Genomic DNA, 20,354 nt, shown 5'->3' with positions numbered 1-20,354 from the left:
ACTAAATTTGACAAATGTGCAAACGCAATTCAGTAAAGGAAGGATATAACCTTTTCAACTAAGGGTCATTGGGACATCCACTGGCCAAAACCGAACCATGGGTGTTGGAGACTTACACATTCAAAATTAATGATAGACTTAAAAAAAAAACAAAAAAAAAAAAAAAAAAAAAAGCCAGGGTCTCACTCTGTTGCCCAGGCTGGAGTGCAGTGGCATGATCTCTGCTCCCAGCAACCTCGACTTCCTGGAGTCAGGTGATCTTCCTACCTCAGCCTCCTGAGCAGTTGGGACTACAGGTGCACACCACTATGTCTGGTTAATTGTTTCTGTATTTTTAGTAGAGATGAGGTTTCACCAAGTTGTCCAGGCTGGTCTCAAACTCCAGAGCTCAAGTGATTTTCCCATCTTAGGCTCCCCCATAGCTGGGACTACAGGCACACATCACCATGCCCAGCTAATGTTTTGTAAAGACAAGGTAACCAGGCTGCTCTGGAAGTCCTGGGCTCAAGCAATTCACCCACCTTGGCATCCTCAAGTGTGGGGATTACAGGAATGAGCCACCATGCCTGGACTGAAACACAGGCTTAAATTTAACAATATAAAATAAAATAACTTTTAGAAAAAAAATTCAGGATTTAAGATTAGGCAACACTTCACAGACTTGACATAGAAAGCACAATACATAAGAGGAAAGATTGATAAACTGGACCTAATCAATCTCAGTAAGACCCTGTAAAAAGAATAAAAACAGCAAGCTACAAATAAGCATCAAATTAGAAAATGGGTAGAAGACATGGGGAAACATCACTGAATAGGACACATGAATGGTAAATAAGCACACGAAAATATGCTGAACACCATTAGTCATTAAAGAAATGCAAAATAAAACCACAGTGATATATTGTCTATCAGAAAGGCTAAAATTTTATTTTAAATAGTAATAACACCAAATGCTACAAAGGATGTGCACAATCTGGAGCACTCATATGTCACTGGTGGAATTCTAAAATGGCACAGCCACTCTGGAAATGAGTTTCTTAAAACACTACACATGTAACTGCCATACGCTATTGCATTCTTGAGCATTTATTCCAGAGAAGCGAATATGCATATTAACAAAAACATCCACACGAATGTTTTAACTTTGTTACAACTCAAAATTAGAAATAACCTAGATGTCCTTCAATGGGTGAAGGGTTAAACAAACCATGGTACCCACATACCATGGAATGCTATGCTCCAATCAGGTGGACTATCAATACCCTTAACAACTTGAATGAATCCCTACATAATTACGTTGAGTAAAAAAGAAAGAAACGATCCCAAAAGAGTACATATTGTGTGATGCCATGTATACAACATTTTGAAAAGACAAAATTTTAGAAATAGAGTACAAGTGAGTGGTTGCCAGAAGTTTGAGACACCTGGGGCAGCAGTAGGGGAAGGGAAACAGTGGGCGTGGTTATAAAAAGGCAGCTTGAGGTGTCCTTGTAGTGATGGAACTTTTCATATATTCACATAAGAATATATGAAAAATGGGAAATGTGAATAATATGGGTTATATCAATGTCTATATCCTGGTTGCAATATTGTACCATAGTTACACAAGATGTTACTGATGAGAACAAAGGAGTGAAGGGGACATAGGATTTCTGTATTATTTCTCACAAGTGCCTGTGAACCTACGATTATCTTAAAAAAAAGTTTAATTAAAAATAAACAAATAGGTGGATATGTTTATGTCATAGATTATGGTGATACTTTCATGGGCATATATTTATCTTTAGACTCTTTAAGTTGCATACATGCCACATGTTCAGACTTTTCTCTGTCAATCAGACCTCAGTCAAGTGATTTCTAAAATATGCAAACCAACAAGCACTACCTGTAGTAGGCCTCTCCAAGTTCAGTACTCCCCAGTTTTCAAAATGTATGGGGTCCTGTGTTTCTCTAATATTTATAAATGTGTCTTGCCACCTACCTTGTTCTCAGATTGTTGCAGGTATTTCAGAGGATTAAATTATAATGGTCACCAGTTTTCTCAATATGTGTTCCCATAGATTTCATCTCATTTGCAGCTAATTCCTTTGATTGTCCTTTTCTACCTACCTTGTATTCAACCCAAACATTGAACACAACCGCTTATTATAAATTCCCTAAAGTGCCAGCACTCCAAAACGGTTACATGGAACATTTTGGCCAAATAACTGGAATAACACAATGGGTTTATAACCCAGACAACAAACAACCTAAAATTACCGACTATACATCCATAATCTAAACTTTCTTGGTCACCTCTACCACAGTGCAGTTGGCGTGAGCTGACTCTCTTCCTCAGGTTCCTTGGCTTTCCATCAAGGAAAACACGGGACTTGAATTTTGTCCCAAATCCCTAGCTATGTCACATGACTTCCATCTTTCCTTCCTCTCCTTCTTCCTTCCTTTCTTGCTTTCTTCTTTCCTTCCTTCTTTCTTTCCCTTCCTCTCTCCCCAGGTTGAAAACAATTGAACACTAAGCATAAGCAAAAACGAACCAATTTTTTTTTTGTCCTTTTAGAACATACTGTTTGACTTTTTTTCAGAATTAACTCGTGATCATCAGAGGGCAGAATCAAATTGCTGTCTGACATAAGACATTGTATATAGTTATATATGCATATTTATAAATACTAATAATTTTTCACAGTTGCTAAATAACTCTAAAATTAGCTAACCTATTAAAGGTTTTCATTCTTGGAAAAGTTGTCTTAATTTTTTTAATGTTGATTACTCTGTCTTTGGCTCATATGGATATTTAAACTTGCGTTGAACATATGCCCTTATTATGCATCCAGGACACTACAGCTCCATAGAATACTTTTGAATGTTGCACTTTACAGAGAGAAATGCCAAGGGAAACAGTAAGGAAAAATAAAACTATTCAAGTCCATGTTTAAATAAAGTCATATTCTCCATTCCATTACTGAGTGATACATTCCATAGGCCAAATTCTGCCCTAGGTTATATGCACACTGTTCTTTCTGACATTAGTGGGAATTGTTCATGTATAACTGAAGGCATCAGTTAGCCCTTTGGGCACAAAAATGACTACCCACAAAAAAAGCAAAAATAATTTAAGTCTTATTGTATTTGGCTTTTAGGTGAAAATGATATAATACAAATGACAATTCCATTAGATAATACAGGTTTTCAAAAGCACTACCATCAAATTCCAACCATTACAAATTTGACAGAATTACCATAGTGGCATTTTCAAGACTAGAGGTTGTTAAAAAAGAAATAAGTGGACATTGGAACATACTCTTCTATTTATAGCAATTTTCAATTTTAGTAGTATATGTAATATATGTCCAATATGATATTTGTATATATTTCCTTTTACATGTATTATATACTTATTATATACTTTATAGCTATTGGCTGAGAAACCACCATTTTCTAGCGGAAATTATTAATTGCTAAATTCTTCTTCAACTGTCAGTTTTCAAGTTTAAATGTTAATTTATTCATGGCTTGCTGTAGGTCTTGATTGGAAGTGTTTCCATAGGGAAATTTTCACTGAACTTAAATTTTTGCTATAAAATATTAGACTGATAACGTTCAGACTGGCAAAAGGTAAACACTACGATGTGACTTGTGATAATCTTCTTACACACACTAGCTAAACAAAACTCTTTTTGAGTATTTACATATATTGTGCATACAGTAGTCCCCCTTTATCCATTGAGGATATGTTACAAGACTCCCAATGGATGTCTGAAACCGTGGACAGTACTGAAGCTTATATATGCTATGTTTTTTCCTATACATACATACCCAAGATAAAGTTTAATTTTTATAAATTAGGCCCAGTAAGAGATTAGCAATAACTATCAAAATAGAACAATTATAACAATATATTTTTTCAGAATTTCAAGGACAGAAGATACATTCTTACACTGTAGTTCTTAGTAACTTCAGCATACGATCTTTTTCTTTTGTTTGTTAAGTTGAGAGTGTTTACCTTTTCACTTAAAAGAGGGACTTTATGGCTTCTTGGCATAGCCAAATTGCCAGCATTATTATTATTGCACTTTGGGGCCATTAAGAAGTAAAATACAGTTTCCCTGAACACAAGTGACAACTGTGATACAGCAACAGCTGATCTGATTACTAAGAGGGCTACTATGTGACTGAAGGGCTAGGAGCATAGACAATAAGGAGAAGCTGCTGGACAAAGGGATGCTTCACCTCCCAGGCAGGAGGTAGCTGTGACCACCTGACATGTCATCACACTACACAGAACAGCACACAATTTAAAACTTATGAATTGTTTACTTCTGAAATTTTCCATTTGATATTTTCAGACTGTGGTTGACTGTGGGTAACAAACAACAGAAAACAAAACCAAGGATAATGGAGTTCTACTATATACTAATGGCTACACAGTTTAACAAAAGCTACTAAATAGATTTGATTAGAAGCAGGTGAAACAATCACCACAAAAAGAATAAAATACCTAGGAATACAGCTAACCAGGGTGGGGAAAGATCTCTACAATGAGAGTTGCAAAGCACTGCTCAAAAAATAAGAGATGACACAAACAAACGTCATTGGTCTGTGTGACATCTCATGCTCATGGATAGGAAGAAACAATATCGTTAAAATGGCCATAATGCCCAAAGCAATTTACAGATTCAATGCTATTTCTATCAAACAAGCAATGACATTCTTTAAAGAACAAAAAAAGAAAAACTGTTTTAAAATTCATATAAAACCAAAAATGAGCCCAAATTGACAGCCAATCTTACACAAAAAAGAACAAAGCTGGAGGCATTGCATTACTTGACTGCAAACTATACTACAGGGCTACAGTAACCAAAACAGCATGAATCTGGTACAAAAACAGACACATAGACCAATGGAATAGAATAGAGAGCCCAAAAATAAGGCCACCACACCTATAACCATCTGATCTTTAAGAAAGCTGACAAAAACAAACAATGGATAAAGGACTCCCTATTCAATAAATGTTGGGATAGCTGGTTAGCCATATGTAGAAGATTGAACCTGGACCCCTTCCTTATACCATATATAAAAATCAACTCAAGTTGGAATAAAGACTTAAATGTAAAACCCAAAACTAAAAGCCTGAAAGAAACTCTAGGCAACAGCATTCTGGACATAGGAAATAGGAACAGCAAAGATTTCATGACAAAGATGCCAAAAGCAATTGCAACAAAAACAAAAATTGACAAATGGGCTCAAATTAAACTAAAGAGTCTGCATAGCAAAAAGAACTATCAATAGAGTGAACAGACAGCCTATAGAATGAGAGAAAAGGTTTGCCAACTATGCGTCTGACAAAGGTCAGATAGCTGGCCTCTATAACAAACTTCAACAAATCTACAAGAAAAAAAACAAACAACCCTATTAAAAAGTGGGCAAAGGACATAAATAGACCCTTTTCAAAAGAAGACATGCATGTGGCCAACAAGCATATGAAAAAAGTTCAACATCACCGTCCATTGGAGAAATGTAAATCAAAACCACAATGAGAGATACCATCTCACATCAGTCAGAATGTCTGTTCTTTAAAAAGTCAAGAAACAACAGTGCTAGTGAGGTTGCAGAGAAAAAGGAACGTTTAATATGCTGATTGTGGGGGTATAAATTATTTCAATCATTAGGGAAAACAGTGTGACAATTCCTCAAACACCAAAAAGCAGAACTACCATTATACCCAGCAATCCCATTACTGGATATATACCCAAAGGAATCCGAGTCATTCTATCATAAAGACTCATGCACATATATGTTCATTGCAGCACTGTTCACAATAGCAAAGATTGTAGCCACCCTAAATGCTCATCAATGGTAGACTGACATTTTCTTTTGTTACACCCTTTTTAAATCCACCAGGGCAGGAAGAAAGAAAGAAATAATGCCTGTGCCCCACCTAGACCAAAGGGGTATGGGCATCAGAATATTTTTTACAGTTTTCCAATAATGCTAATAATTTCTATAGTTGAGAATTATTACCCTAAACTGGAATCTAACTCATATATGCTGCATATTCAAAATCTGATTCTCTTCCAGTATTTCTGTTTGGGAACAAGAAATCACCGCACCTACAATTATATAAGCAAGAAAGCTGGGATTCATCAACTCTCTTTCCCTCAAATTACACATTCCTTCACCAACACACCCTTTAGTTTAATTCTTAAACTTCTCTCAAAGCTGACCACTCATTTACATATTCACTATTGTCTTCACGATCTAAGTAAGTAACACTTACGTCTGACTTGGGCCATGAAAATACCAAAACAACCCTTCTCACTTGTCTTCAGGCAAACCATTCTCCCTCACTGCAGCCAAGTAGTCTTTAGGAAAAGATAATCCGTGCATGTCATACGTTTTCCTTCATTACCCTCATCCCTCATCTCCTGTCCTTCACATAAAACATTTCAATAGAGTCCCATTTAAAAAATCTTAACATATCCAATCATTCTCTTTAACACATAGCCTCTTCCTACTGTTCTGTCCTCATTTCACACCGTGTCCCAGTTTGCCAGCTACACTCTAACCACCTTGGTCTTTTAGTCTATGTAACATATTTCTTTTTACACAAGGGCATTTACACTATTTGCTATGCATTTATGGAACGTTCTTATCAACTCTCTTTGCCCAGTTGGATCCTGTGCATTCTTTTGAATAAATCTTACAATCAGTTGAATTGTGTCCCATCAAAAGTCATACTGAAGCCCTAACCCTATGTGTCTGTGACTCTGACCTTATTTGGGTAGTGTCTTTTCACTGTCATTGAGTTAAGATGAGTCCTACTGAATTAGGAAGAACCCTAATCCACTACAACTGATGTCCTTATAAGAAGGGAAGGCACACACGATCAGAGGAGAGGACCATACGATAATGGAGGCAGAGGCTGCTACAAGCTAAGGAGCATCAAGGATTGCCGCCAGCTCTGTTCCTCATGCGGTAGGTGGTGGCTACCCTGGGCACTCCTGCTTCCCTTTCTGGGTTCCCAACCTTGCTGTGGGCAGACAGATCCCAGGAGGTAGCACAGTCACATACTCAGGTGTCTGTGCAAACACCAGATGCTGGAAGAGGCAGGGAAGGATTCTAGAGGTTTCAGAAAGAGCATGGCCCTTCTAACACCTTGATTTCAGCCTTCTAGCCTCCATAACTCTTCAATAATGAATTAACTATTGTTTTAAGCCACCAGTTTGTGATAATTTTTTAGTACAGGCCTAGAAAACTAATATACATATTCAATAACATTTACTCAAGGAAGCCTTTCTTGACTTCAGTGGTTTGACCAAATCATTCTTCATATGATCATGTAGCACTTACCACAATTATAATTTTGCTTTTATTGGTATAATTATTTGATTGCTTGTGCTCTGAACAGACTGTAAGCTCCATCATAGCAGGAAGTTACACGCTGTAAAGTGTTTTAGCAGACATTATTTTCTTTACATATTCAAATTTATGGTGTAAGCTAAATAGGTCAAGTTTGTTTGTTTCCAATTTGTAATGGGTATCCTAACATTTTGAGGAGTTACATAGTTTTCCCAGGGTTACACAATTTTTTACTAAAAGGTCAAGAATTAAAGCCTTGCCTTCTGCTTAAATATTACATTTTAAAATCACATGCCAAAAATGCACAGAGAATAATTACTTTTTTACTTGGATGGTTTTACCTCTTCCATAATCAAGTAGCAGTGCTTCCTTCTTTATATTTTATCATAATAAGGGTTGATTCTATATGGCATGGGTCAGGTGATCAGACTGGCTTAAGGGAAATATTCTTTCTTTAAGCCATTGTAATCTATCCCAATTGCCATAAAACATGGAAATATTGAGCAGAACTGTATACAAAATTACATTCTGTTGTACAGTTAAACTGCTTGTATCAATGAAGGGCGTAGTTGCAAAATACATTTAATTATTTGTATAAATCATATAAATATCTGAAGCATTACAAATGTTTATATTATAAATATGTACAAATATGTATAAATATACAAAATTACATTTACATTACAAATATATGTTAAATATATGTTTTCAGTTCTTTTGGCTTTCTGTGCCATTTTTTTTTTCAGTTTGGAGAATTTTAAAAACTATTGTTTAGATCTGCTCAGTGACCCAGGTTCATGGCAAGTTATTATTTTTAGTTTAAGGTCAGAGAAACTTGAGACTATAAATGTAGGCAGGTAGTTTAAATTTCCTAAGGCTAATATTTTTAAATCTCTATAATGGAGATAATATAAGTCAATAGCATATAACTATTATTAACACTATATGAAACATGTTACAAGTATGTCACTATTTCATTGTATAACTGCAAGTATGTAACATGTTTCATATAGTGCACATAAATCAGTGATTAATAGCAGCTATGATAATTTATAACTGATTGTTTTGAAAAACTTCATTATATTCTATAGATCTTAACTTATTTTAAGTAACCCAAAACTATTCAGCTAACCTGAGCTGTTAACTCAGCTGGGTAGAAATAAAGAGAAGGCTTTGCACACAGAAACATTTAGCACACACATACATGCATACTTACACATGCATACACACACACATACAGTCAGAGTTGAATGCAATGATATATTAAATAAGTAATATGGATTGAGATTCTCTTGGAGTGGGAGTGGGGCTGGGATGTTATTCTTATGAGAATTCTATGCCCTAGAGCTTACTGAACTGAATGAGGAGGCTTTCATAAGGTGACATGGTTGTTTTATGTTCCCTCAATCAATAGGAACACGGAAACACCTTTATAAAGTGTGCACACGGGCATACAGTTCAGAGATTAATTGAGAGACTTGGTTTATCTATTCTAACAAATGTTGGTTAAATTGCATTTTCTTTTCCTCCAGAACCATCAATAGATTTTCTTTCTTAGATTGAATACATAAATCAAAACAGCATACTTCATGAACAAACTATGATTATGAAACTCCTATCCTTCATCTATTGATTCCTAAAACTTTATTTACCCATGCATTTTTTTCTTCATTGTATCATATTAGAACTGCTCTTTTTCACTCTATTGTAGCTAGAGTCATCTATGGCTCTTGAATTGTCAATGTATCAATGAGCCCTCAAAATAGCATAGAAGATGTGAACAAGCCCAATGCTAAATCATTTCTTGGTTCCACAGCTGTAGTATTTCATCAGCTTCTAATTGTAGTAATTGTCTTACTGCAGTTCTGCATAATTACTAGAAGGATGACTATACTGATGATTCTTTGATGCTATTTGTGCTATAAAATGTGTGGAACTGCTTAAGGCAAAATATATTTTCAAAGAAAACCGTAAAGTTTTACTTTTAAATGAAATGCCACTAAACACATCTACTTATTTCCAAATTGTTTTACTTACCAATCCATAACAAAATGCTAAAGTAAATTTTTTTACATATTTCAAAACTTTTATAAGAGTAATCAAAGGAAATCTTATAACTACACCATGTGCTGATTCAATATGAAAACTAAGCTTTAAAATTTTTGCTAATATTATCAGTGTTCCCTATATGATAACAAAAAGTATGAATTGATTTTTTCTAGTTTTAGTATAAAAGATGGCATAATGAATTTTAGCTTGATATAATTTGAAATAGCCAATATATTAAACCCCAAAGTAAAATTTCAGTTGGCAATCCTATCAGATTGAAGTCCCTAAATGAATATTAATTTAAACACTAATCATTTTCCAACAGGTTGAGGCTTTAAAATGCTAGTTGTAGAATGAAAGCTGTGAGATTCATTACCATAGCAATATTGAGCATTTTGTTTGTTTGTTTGTTTGTTTGTTTAGGAAATTCAATTTCCAATTTTGGTATGTCTGGATTTCCTGGCATCATTTCCCCCAGAGATTTAATTATTTAAAACCATGTTTTTCTGATTTTACTGATGGGAAGCTGGTACCAAGTGAACTGTCTGAGATAAAGCATAAGTTGAGATCTGCTAATTAATTTTATGTCACCAGGTATAAGCAAACCAGTATAAAATCACTATAAGCAGCGAAGTAAAATTCTGGTTTCTGGGCTATTCCACGAATAGAGTTGCATGTTTTAGTTTTACACATGCACAGAAACACACACATTGTATAAATTCATCAGTTTGTGGCCATTTGGAAGATGGCTGAAAATACACATATACATAAAGTGCAGGTTTGTAGTTTGAAACTTGACTAAACAAGATTATTAATCATTTGTTCTATCCTATGCCTAGCATGATAAAAGTCCCTAATCCCCAAATTAAATGGAGTTTAGATGCATTATATGATCATTCAACAGTAAGTTACATTTTGCACTAAAATATTTTTTCTGTAAATGTTCTTGCAGTTATACAATGGAATAGTAACAAGCTACATTTCTCTATATTTTGTCCATAAAAGCTAGCAAAAAAAACCACCGTTTTTGTGTAAATACCAGACAGCATGGGAGAAGACAGAAGAATAGACTGATCATTGGTTAATGAGGCTGGCTCTGTCACTTCCTGTCTAAATAACCCTACACAGCTCAACATCTTGCCATACTTTAATGACTTGCGCTACACTCCACACTCCACTTACTTTTTTATGAAGAATTCAAGAGGCCCTCATTTTGTTCATCTAGTTCAATCTTTTTATGTAACTAGGGAAACTGAGTTAAATGACTCAGTTTGAGGCGTCGAGACGGGCAGGGTATAGGTGTGAGCCACTGTGCCCAGTTTCCATTACTTCTTATAACAATATTTAAGCAATTAGTACATTCTTTATTAGACAACTATCATATGGATTCCTATAAATTTTATTTTTAAGACTACAGAGTAGCATAACCTAAATCAGATTTCCCAACTCCTAATCTCCTGTCCTTCCTGTCGCTTTTTTTTTTTTTTTTTTTTTTTGAGACAGGATCTTACTCTTTCATCCAGGCTGGAATGCAGTGGCATGATCATGGGTCACTGAAGCCTTGACTTCCGGGTTTAGGTGATCTTTCCACTTTAGCCTCAGCTTCCTGAGTAGCTGGGTCTACAGGCATGCACCATCACACCTGGCTAATTTTTTTAGGGTGTTTTTTTGTAGAGACGAGGTTTTGCCATGTTGCCCAGGTTGGCCTTGAACTCCTGGTTCAAGCTATCCATTCACTTCCACCTCCCAAAATGCTGGGATTACAGGCATGAACCACCACACCTGGCCTCCATTACTTCTTTTAACAACTTTTGAGCAATTAGTGCATTCCTTATTAAAAATGTAGGTGGGGCACTGTGGCTCATGCCTGTAATCCCAACACTTTGGGAGGCCAAGGCAGGTGGATTACCTAAGGTCAGGAGTTCGAGACCAGCCTGGCCAACATGGTGAAACCCTCTCTCTACTAAAAATACAAAAAATTAGCCAGTGTGGTGGTGGGCACCTGTAATCCCAGCTATTCGGGAGGCTGAGGCTGGAGAATCTCTTGAACTCGGGAGATGGAGGTTGCAATGAGCCAAGATCATGCCATTGCACTCCAGCCTGGGCAACAAGGGAGAAACTCTGTCTCAAAAAAAACACAAAACACTATAATATGGATTTTTATAAATTTCATAATACCTTAAACATATTCAGACTGATGTCCAATATAAAGGAACCTTATATAGATCTCCATTTTAGAGTAAATAATTGTTCTTCAATTTTCATTTGAGTATATCCAGATTCCCATAATGCTGGGTACCCCTCAAATATTTAATAAGTGCTAGATGATTAAATGACAGATCTGAATGGTTCTAACATTTTGTGACTGTCTAGTTCTGTAGTTTTAATATAAAATTCAGAAGAGTTTAAAACTTATGCAAAAAAATAAATAAAAGAGTGTACAAATCGAAAAGGACAAGTTTTCTCTTGATAGTCAAACAGTTATGAAATAAAGCAGTCTCATTAAATCATAAGTACTTTAACCTTTTCTTGAAAGAAGGGAAAGATTTAAAGATTTATGAAGAAATTTTGCCTAAACTAGGAAATGACTCATATTTGACATGTATTGAAATGATAATGCTGATTTCAATAGGCACTCTAAGAGCATTTTATTCCCAAGAGAGTAATTCAGTCATGGTTACCTCTCTGCATTTAGATTTTAAACTTTCTTTGTAAAGTTTTTAATGTACTACTGCCTGCCAAAACATGGCACAGTTTCACAGATAACACAAAATAAAGGCAAGTAAAGAGAATTTTTTTTGTCATTGTTGATACAAAAATATGCAACAAACGTATCTATTTGGCATCTTCTGTAAAGATGGCATTGTCTTTGACAGTTTCTATTTCTACTTTTTTAATATTAAAACCCAATTCCATAGGACTGGTCAGTGGGCAGAATGGAGATCTCAAGACAATGGAAACTTCAAGACTGGGACAAATCGGTCTCCTATCCATTAACTACTGAACACATGGAGAATAAGCATTGAGAGTCTGAAACCATCGTGGCCTATGGACAAGCCTTGATGTCAGACATGACGTCCCCTTTGTATATCATTTCAACTCTAGTTGTGTATGAAAACACTGACCCCTGCCAATCACATTTGCTAAACTCATACCTTAGTATCTGAAAGCCACATAACAATTATCAAGACCCTCTGAGGATGCACACTCATTATCTGCTTCACGATTTAAAAAAAGTGAGAAATCAAAGATAATTTTTATAAAATGAATGAGTGTGTAAGTGTCGTCTAGTTCAAGTGAGGTTCACATGAGCCACTGGATGGATGCTCATATGAGAGCTCACACTGGAAACTGTGGTACCCAGCACCCCGAGTGACATGATTTGGCTCTATGTCCCTGCCCAAACCTCATGTCCAATTGTAATCCGCAACGTTGGTGGTGGGGCCTGATGGGAGGTGATTGAAACATGGAGGCATAAAGCACTCATCAGTGTTTTAACACCATCCACCTAGTGCTAGTCTCCTGATAGAGTTCTCACGAGACCTGGTTGTTTAAAAGTGTGTAGTACCTCCCCTACCCTCTCTTGCTCCTATTCTGGCCACGTGAAGTGCTTGCTAAGCCTTTGTCTGCCGCCGTGATTGTAAGTTTCCTAAGGTCTCTCCAGAAGCTAAGCAGATGCCAGAATCATGCTTCCTGTATAGCCCACAGAATCATGATCCAATTGAACCTCCTTTCTTTATAAAAAATTACCCAGTCTCAGGTATTTTTTATAGCAGTGCAAGAACAGACTAATACACCTGGTTTGAAAGGCAAGTGTGGCTTTAACTGCATTGGGCCATTCCAGTGCCCTGAAAAAGCAAAAGGATGAACCGTGCCTCTCTTCTGGAGACTGTAAATACCAGACATGTCACAGCTCTCTCAGCCTTTAGCAGCTTCTAAGGCTCATACAAACTGTGGTTGACAACTAAAATAGTAATATAACACCTTTTGAGTGCCTCGAGGGTAAAGTTCATTAGTTCTAAGGTCACTGTTTTAATGCAACAGACACATTTTATTCACATCATCAGTTGCTATCTGAGAAAGACAGCTGTAAAAATCAAGCTGGGGTATTAATACATCCATGACTAGTAAAATTAGTACTAGACATCAAATGAGCCCTTACACATTTTTAAACAAAAGAGAATATACTAACCCAATAAAACAAAAATTTTCTGAGGGTATTATAATTACAGACAGCATTGTCTTTAAGTTTCTGTGAGATCTTTTACAGCAATTTAGGGGGAGGAAATGCTAATATATCAAGAGTTACGTCATTAGGTCATTTAAATATTTTTCTTCTTTAGTTATCATTTATACACACCTGAAATCTAAAAGATACTGCTGGAGATTTTGTGAGTAGATGCCATTTAAAGGGGAGAAAGGAAGACAAATCCTTGTGTTTAACCAAATGTTAAGTATTTTTTATTTTACTCACCTGCACACTAAGATGAATCCATTTCTTCACAAGAATTCTCTCCAGTGTCATTACTTTTATTGGAGGTTGCAAACCATTTACTGTGCGATAATAAAACATGGTCTCTTTCTCAGATATTGTAAGTTTGAACACAATCTGCCCATCTACTGTCTTTTCAATAACACACCTTAGGAAGCAACCAGAAAAGAGAGAAAAGGTCAGCATCCAACCAAAAAGACATGCTAAGGTATTGTGCAGTTACAGTGGTGTTAAAATGACCCCAAACTTTGCTCAAAATGGTATACTATGAATAAGTGCCTGAATGTCATTATATTCAATGCAAGCTTTATGCCAATGAAGAAATCCCTTTATTTCAATAAAAATAGAATTCTTATTTACAATATATTCCCCAAAGCCTCAGCACCCTTCATTAAAGATTCATGATGGAAACTAAAGTGGTTGAATCATTCCACAAAACTAACATTTAGGCTATTGGCTCATTAGTTCTCCTGCTATTTCTTTTAGAGGAAGTGGTGCAACACACTACAGGCCGCTTGAGTAGTCAGTCATCAGTGCAAATTTTTCTTTTTTTAACGTAAAGCAAATTTAGTGTCTATGGAAGGCTCTAAACTGGTAGCCATGAAGTCAAAATCGCTCTATTTAATTCCCATGGTGAAATAAAGAATGGACAGCTATAGTCTCTACTCACCCCATCAACTGGCCCAAAGCCAAAGCCAGTGTCTGTAAGATGACTGGCTACCTCTCTATGACCATACAGTCCAACTGAGGCACTGAGATCATGTTAAATATCTGAGGTGAAAGGTCATTTAGCCTTCTGGAACACAGTGAAATACGATTTTGAAAAAGTAGAAGAGTTTTCAGAAAACTTCTAGGTCTTGTGTCAGGGAAGTTATCAAATTATTTTAACTTATCTCTATCCTTATTAGAGTGACACAACTTTCAGACCTTGGATTCCTTTCTTCACATGGTTACCTCCTACTTAGCATTGGCATCTGAATGATTATGCTTGGTCCTGGCACCCTTCTTCTGGCTCAGAGTTGGTTGAGGTGTATCACTTTGTGCTCCCTTAACATACTGCGCTGCCTAGGTAATAGCACTCATCCATCTGTACCCTCCATTAGATCATTTAGATCGTGAGTATTCTGAGGATACACACAGACACCTAGTATACAGTAGTCTCTCAAAAAATGATGAGTTTGTGATAAAATTTGGTAGGAAGTATCAGAGAGGCAAAGGTATAAAATTGAGCCAATCAAGAACTACTGCTAAAGATGGTTTAAAGCTTTCCTTAAAGGGCACGTTTTTCACAGATAATTTCTTCTCACTTGCATCTATCACTTGCATCTAATTTTTTCTGTGTTGAGAGGTAAGAATAAGATTATAGAACACTAATAGTCCCTCTTTTACTGTCACAATTTTACTATATTTTGTATGTATATTTGAAATAAAGTTATAAGTGCAAGTATATTTTTAATTTAGGCAAATAGATTTACATGAAATAAAGATTTTATATAAGTAGAAATAAAAGTTTTATATAAATTCTGCAAATTGTATATTTAACCCTTCAGTAGTTGAATATTTCTAATTTACTGAAGTGAGTTTGTTTTTATCCCTACCCATCAGGTCTTAACCTGAAAAGAGTTTGCCCTATTCATTTTTCTTCAGTTTAAATCTACGAGTGAGAATTCGACCATTACTCAAGAATGTATTTACCAAATGCAGACTTATTTCCCCAAGCTTACTGAAAATGCATTTCTTAATATGTTATTGATTATCTTCCTTGCTATTTTGTTTGCTTGTAAACATACTAGCTTTGGTAGATAATAAATGTGAGAGGAAGGCAGGTAGCAAAATATTTAGGAACTGGATTTATTCTGCTCCTGAATAAACAATAATTGGATAATCCATGTTTTGTTTGTTTTACTTATCTAGTGCAAACACCCCGAAATTCCCCCAATTCCCAAAGGTATTTTAATTTTGAAAATGGAAACGACCTTGATACAAGGAACTCTCAAAACCATTAACCATGTTCTTCCAACCCTGTAAATACTTCTCTCTCTTATTTATACAAAATGATGTCAATAGAAGATGAATTTGGTACAGATATGCCTCTACAAGCTCAGAAGGATATTTTATCTTAGCCCTATTTGTCGAAAGACAATGTTTTAAGACTCTTTGGATACTAATTATATAAACTGAGTAGCTTGAATTTACTAGAATTTCAAACAGTAAGAAAACAAGGTTTTCTTTGAGGAGAGATATAGAAATTGGAATGGTTTGTGATAAATTTTCTGATTAATCCAAATTTAAAACAAAATGAAGACATGCCAACTTTCACTTGGCAAATTGAAACTAAACACCAAAGATATTTAAGTCCTATTTGCTTATGAGATTGTAATACTTTTCTGGTTTGTTTCACAAGTTTTTAGATATCCAGTCAACGCTGTCACACAAAGAAAATGTCAAGAGAAAGGGCCAAAAGCCCTCTAGGAAGACAAAAGATAAGCAAAAATTCCTCAAAATGATCCTATATATTAAAATCTTCAAGTTGGCAATAAATATTTAGAGAAACTCGTTAGATATCAGCTTGAGAACAGATTACAGAATGAAAACTGGTGATTAAATAACAAAAATGGCAGTAATAAGACCCAGACTCATTGAAGGCATTTCTCTGGGATGAACAGCATGAAAGCTTTTGAGAATCTCTCACATTACCTACATATTTCTTAACTAATTGGAAAATGAAAACACCACAAGATAAATAACTAAAAGCTGTATTTTTTTAGAGATGGGGTTTTTTTAATATATTCAATTTATATTACTGAACATCTTCCATGAGTCAAACAAGACAGATCTTCTTAGGGAAACGAGGATGAAGAAAACAGTCCCGAGGCCTGAGAAAACTATATGGCCAATGAAAATGTTATACCCTAGTAAGGAAATGTTATTTACATAAACCCAGATCAAGATTTTGAAAATATTAATTATTTGCATTGTGATTTTCCAGGCCTTAAAACTCACTCTGAGTCTGGTTTAGGCTTTGGAGGCTAAGACCAAAGGTCAAGCTAAGCTATAGAAAATAAATGATTCCTGCACAAACACATTTGCCTGCAATAAACTATTTTAACACTTTTTTTTTGTCATGGTCTACTTCAACCATAGAAGAGAAAAAAAATTAAATGGGGAAACAACTAGAAGAGTTAATCTTCAATAGCATGAATTCTATATTGTTAGCCTTCACTTCTGGTTTGGAATTCAGACTGCAATGATCTTCACTACTACTGGCTTTTGGAACCTAGGAAAGCTTATACCCACACTACTACTTACATTACACCTTGTTGCTCAGGTTTCAACCATACAGCTAAAGTAAATGATGCCATCAGCCTTGGAGAAGGAGGAGAAGAAAAGCAGTTCTTGTGATTTCCAAAAACAAAACTTGTAGAATTGCTATGGGAGTTGGGATGCAGATCATTCTTGTCCGGTGTGATGCAGCTGAGGCCTGCTGAGAAAAGGGCAGTGTAGGTAGGGTGTGAAGATCTGTATGGGCAATCCTGAATACAAAACCGCTGGGAACAGAACTGAATACTTTCAGCAGCAGCAGAGCTATGACAAAAAGTGCTTCGGTCTGGGAGTCCACATACTGCTTGCGTTGGCACGATGGAAACATTCTTGAAAGCTCCCACGTTCTCCAGCCTTGGGAAAAGACCTCGTGAGTCAGCCAAGGATATCGAAGCAAAATAGGCAAAGATCAACATGTCAATGACCTGAAACAAGAAGCCAGAGCCCAGTGAAAGAACCGGGCAATTCATGTTTACAGAAAAGCATTCTCCTCCTAATAAAGCATTCCTAAAGAAATAATCAGGCCCACGCCACTTGCCAGCAGTACTTTAAAGCAGGGTACTTTAAGTGATGTTGCGATGCTCCATTTTCTGGAAACTGCAGACACGTTTTCAGAGTAAGGTAATACCAACGATGTTCTTAGCAATGGCGAAGACATGAGTAGCAGCTGGTATCTGGGAATCAAAAACATAGATCATCAAGGGAAAGCTGCTGCATCTTTAAAACTGAAGCTCATCCCAGGCATGAGGACTTTGAGCTCCTAGAAGCAACACTACTGAACTTCTCAAAAAACATTTTGAAGCACAGTGCTCAGAGTAAAATACTCATTCTTTTGGTAAATCTCTTGATTGTAATGGGCAAATCAATCACTTTATAAGTCCACAGGACAACCAGTAATATGTATAACCAGTTACATATATATAACTGTAAATTATATATTACACATACGGTAAGTTTATGTTGTTACTTCACCCCAGGGAATTAGCAATAGCATTACCAGCTCTACTTAACAAGGAAAAGAATCTTGTAGATTTTCTTTACACATGCACTGTACATTGTAACCCAGAGCTAACTTGCAGATACTCAAAATAAAGCTGGCAAAGCACTTTGGGCCTTTCCCCTTATCCCAGCATGTACAGCAACTTTAAGCTCAGAGTAAAGCTGATTAGAAACCCAACACCATCTGTCTGTCCTATTTTAATATTTAGCAAAATGTTTGTGTTTCCTCATATGACTATGAATTTGTAGGTTACATATGGATCCCTAATATTGTGCAAGTAATTGTATTGATAAATAAGCTGAGTTACCATTTCTTTATTGCATTTCAACCAGTCCCCTCAGTGTGACAAATGGCTCTTCAACAGGACCACTGTCCCTTGTTGCCTGGCAACGCTGCTGTAACCCCTGGTTACTCTTAGCAAATAGGCTGTAGCAGCAGGAATGCTGGAAGGAAGACTTGGGTGCCCAGGTAAAGTATTCTGCACAGCAAACACTTGGTTACCTGAAACTCAGAGCGTAGTCTGCTTGGTGGCCCTCTTGGAACTGAGCTGCCCAACCTTTCCGCTGGTACCTCAAGCAGTGGGAGGGACCTGGATGGGACCATGCATACATAATTTTAAAGTAGCAGTACACCTTATTCTATAATCCCCCCTCTTGCCCCTCCTCTTTCCTGCTCTCATGCACCTTAATCCATTTAATTCCTTAATCAAAATGATCTACCACTATTAAACACCACACAAGGAATAATTTCCAGTGTTCTTTCTTTTTGGGGGAGAAGAGGATACAAAATGGAATTCTAAACTTTTATGTATTGATGCTCCCAAAGCTTGGCCCATCGATAGAAGTTTCTGTTGACTATTCAGTTGTTGCTGTATCTTTCACCCAGGATAACCTCTCCATAATACACGTTTCTTTAGATTACGAGTAGCATCTGATGTGATCTCTAAATGTTGGGTGTGGAAAATCAGTGACTTCAATTAAACTAAACAAGCAATGGAATTGCTGACTTTTTGGCTGCTTAATTGGATAGGAACATGTGTGTGTGTGTGTGTGTATGTACACATTTGCCGTCAATTCTATAGAGTTTCAATTACATCCAAAACTCTCTTCTCTGCCATCTGGGATATCTCATCCTAGGTGAGAAATATTCTAAACCAGCTAATACTTATAGCTTTCCCTTAGTATTGTAAAAATGAAAAATTTGTTTGGGAAATAACTGGTCAACTGTGATTTCGTTCTCTATAAGTTATCTTATGTATAGTAATGTTTAGAAATGTTTTATGGTGTTTCTTTTTAGTAAAGCAGCCAGAGACAAGCCAACATTGTTCTTTCTCAGATTCTCTTTTATTTCTCTCCCAGAAGAGAGCGGGGAACCACAATCCATTTATATAGCAATTTTATCAATTAGCATTAGTTGCTTCCAGAAGAAACCTTTCTTACCTTTTGTCAAAATGCGCTATTACATTCTTACTGGAAAAACTTTTAAAAACCAATTTTAGGGCAGAGCACAATGGCTCACACTTGTGCCTCCTAGGGATTTGGGAGGCCAAGGCGGGAGGGTTGCTTGAAGCCAGGAGTTCAAGACCATGCTGTGCAACATAGTGAAATCCCATGTCTACAAAAGAAATTTAAAAAAAAAATTAAGCCAGGCATGGTGGCACACACTTGCAGTCCCAGCTACGTGGGATGCTGAGGGAGGGTTGTTGAGTCCAGGAGTTCGAGGCTTCAGTAAACTATTATCACACCACTGCACTTTAACCTGGATGACAGAGTGAAACCCTGTGTCTAAAAAAAATTTTTTTTAAACCCAAATCTTAGTATAAAGTCAGCTAATTTGTAAGGGCTTCTCAGAACTTGGGAAACTATCTTTGAAAATAGGTATAAAGAGCACAGTGAATTAGACAAATGGATTATTTAGACCTGCTACACAGCATGAGGTCAACCTATTTTCAAACAAGGTATTCAATGGCTGGCTTCTCTTTATATCTTGTGAATCCAATAACTAATTCTAAATTTTTCTAAACTTTTATTTTAGGTTCAAGGGTGCATTTGGAGGTTTGTTACATAGGTAAATTGTGTGTCATGGGGGGGGTCGATGTACAGATTATTTCATGATGTAGGTAACAAGCATAGT

General features: G+C 36.2%; 1 protein-coding gene across 2 annotated transcripts in view; it reads right to left on the bottom strand.

Annotated features, from left to right (window-relative positions):
- USH2A (Usher syndrome 2A (autosomal recessive, mild)) overlaps positions 1 to 18,733 on the bottom strand; it is an 813,932-nt gene extending 795,199 nt beyond the window's left edge. Inside the window, exons 1-3 of one of the 2 annotated variants that reach the window (XM_011987399.1) lie at positions 18,529 to 18,733; positions 17,210 to 17,895; positions 13,883 to 14,048 (exon numbers count right to left, since the gene is read on the bottom strand). In XM_011987399.1, coding sequence (XP_011842789.1) covers positions 13,883 to 14,048; positions 17,210 to 17,691 — 648 coding nt within the window. In that variant the 5' untranslated portion in view covers positions 17,692 to 17,895; positions 18,529 to 18,733. Of the gene's footprint in view, positions 1 to 13,882; positions 14,049 to 17,209; positions 17,896 to 18,528 lie in introns of those variants that run through there. The other variant, XM_011987398.1, reaches the window with a different exon arrangement.
- Positions 18,734 to 20,354: the final 1,621 nt, after the last annotated feature.

Source organism: Mandrillus leucophaeus, unplaced genomic scaffold (genome assembly GCF_000951045.1).
Source record: "Mandrillus leucophaeus isolate KB7577 unplaced genomic scaffold, Mleu.le_1.0 Scaffold309, whole genome shotgun sequence".
Lineage (NCBI taxonomy): Eukaryota > Metazoa > Chordata > Mammalia > Primates > Cercopithecidae > Mandrillus > Mandrillus leucophaeus.
This window is presented reverse-complemented; position numbering and strand designations above follow the sequence as displayed.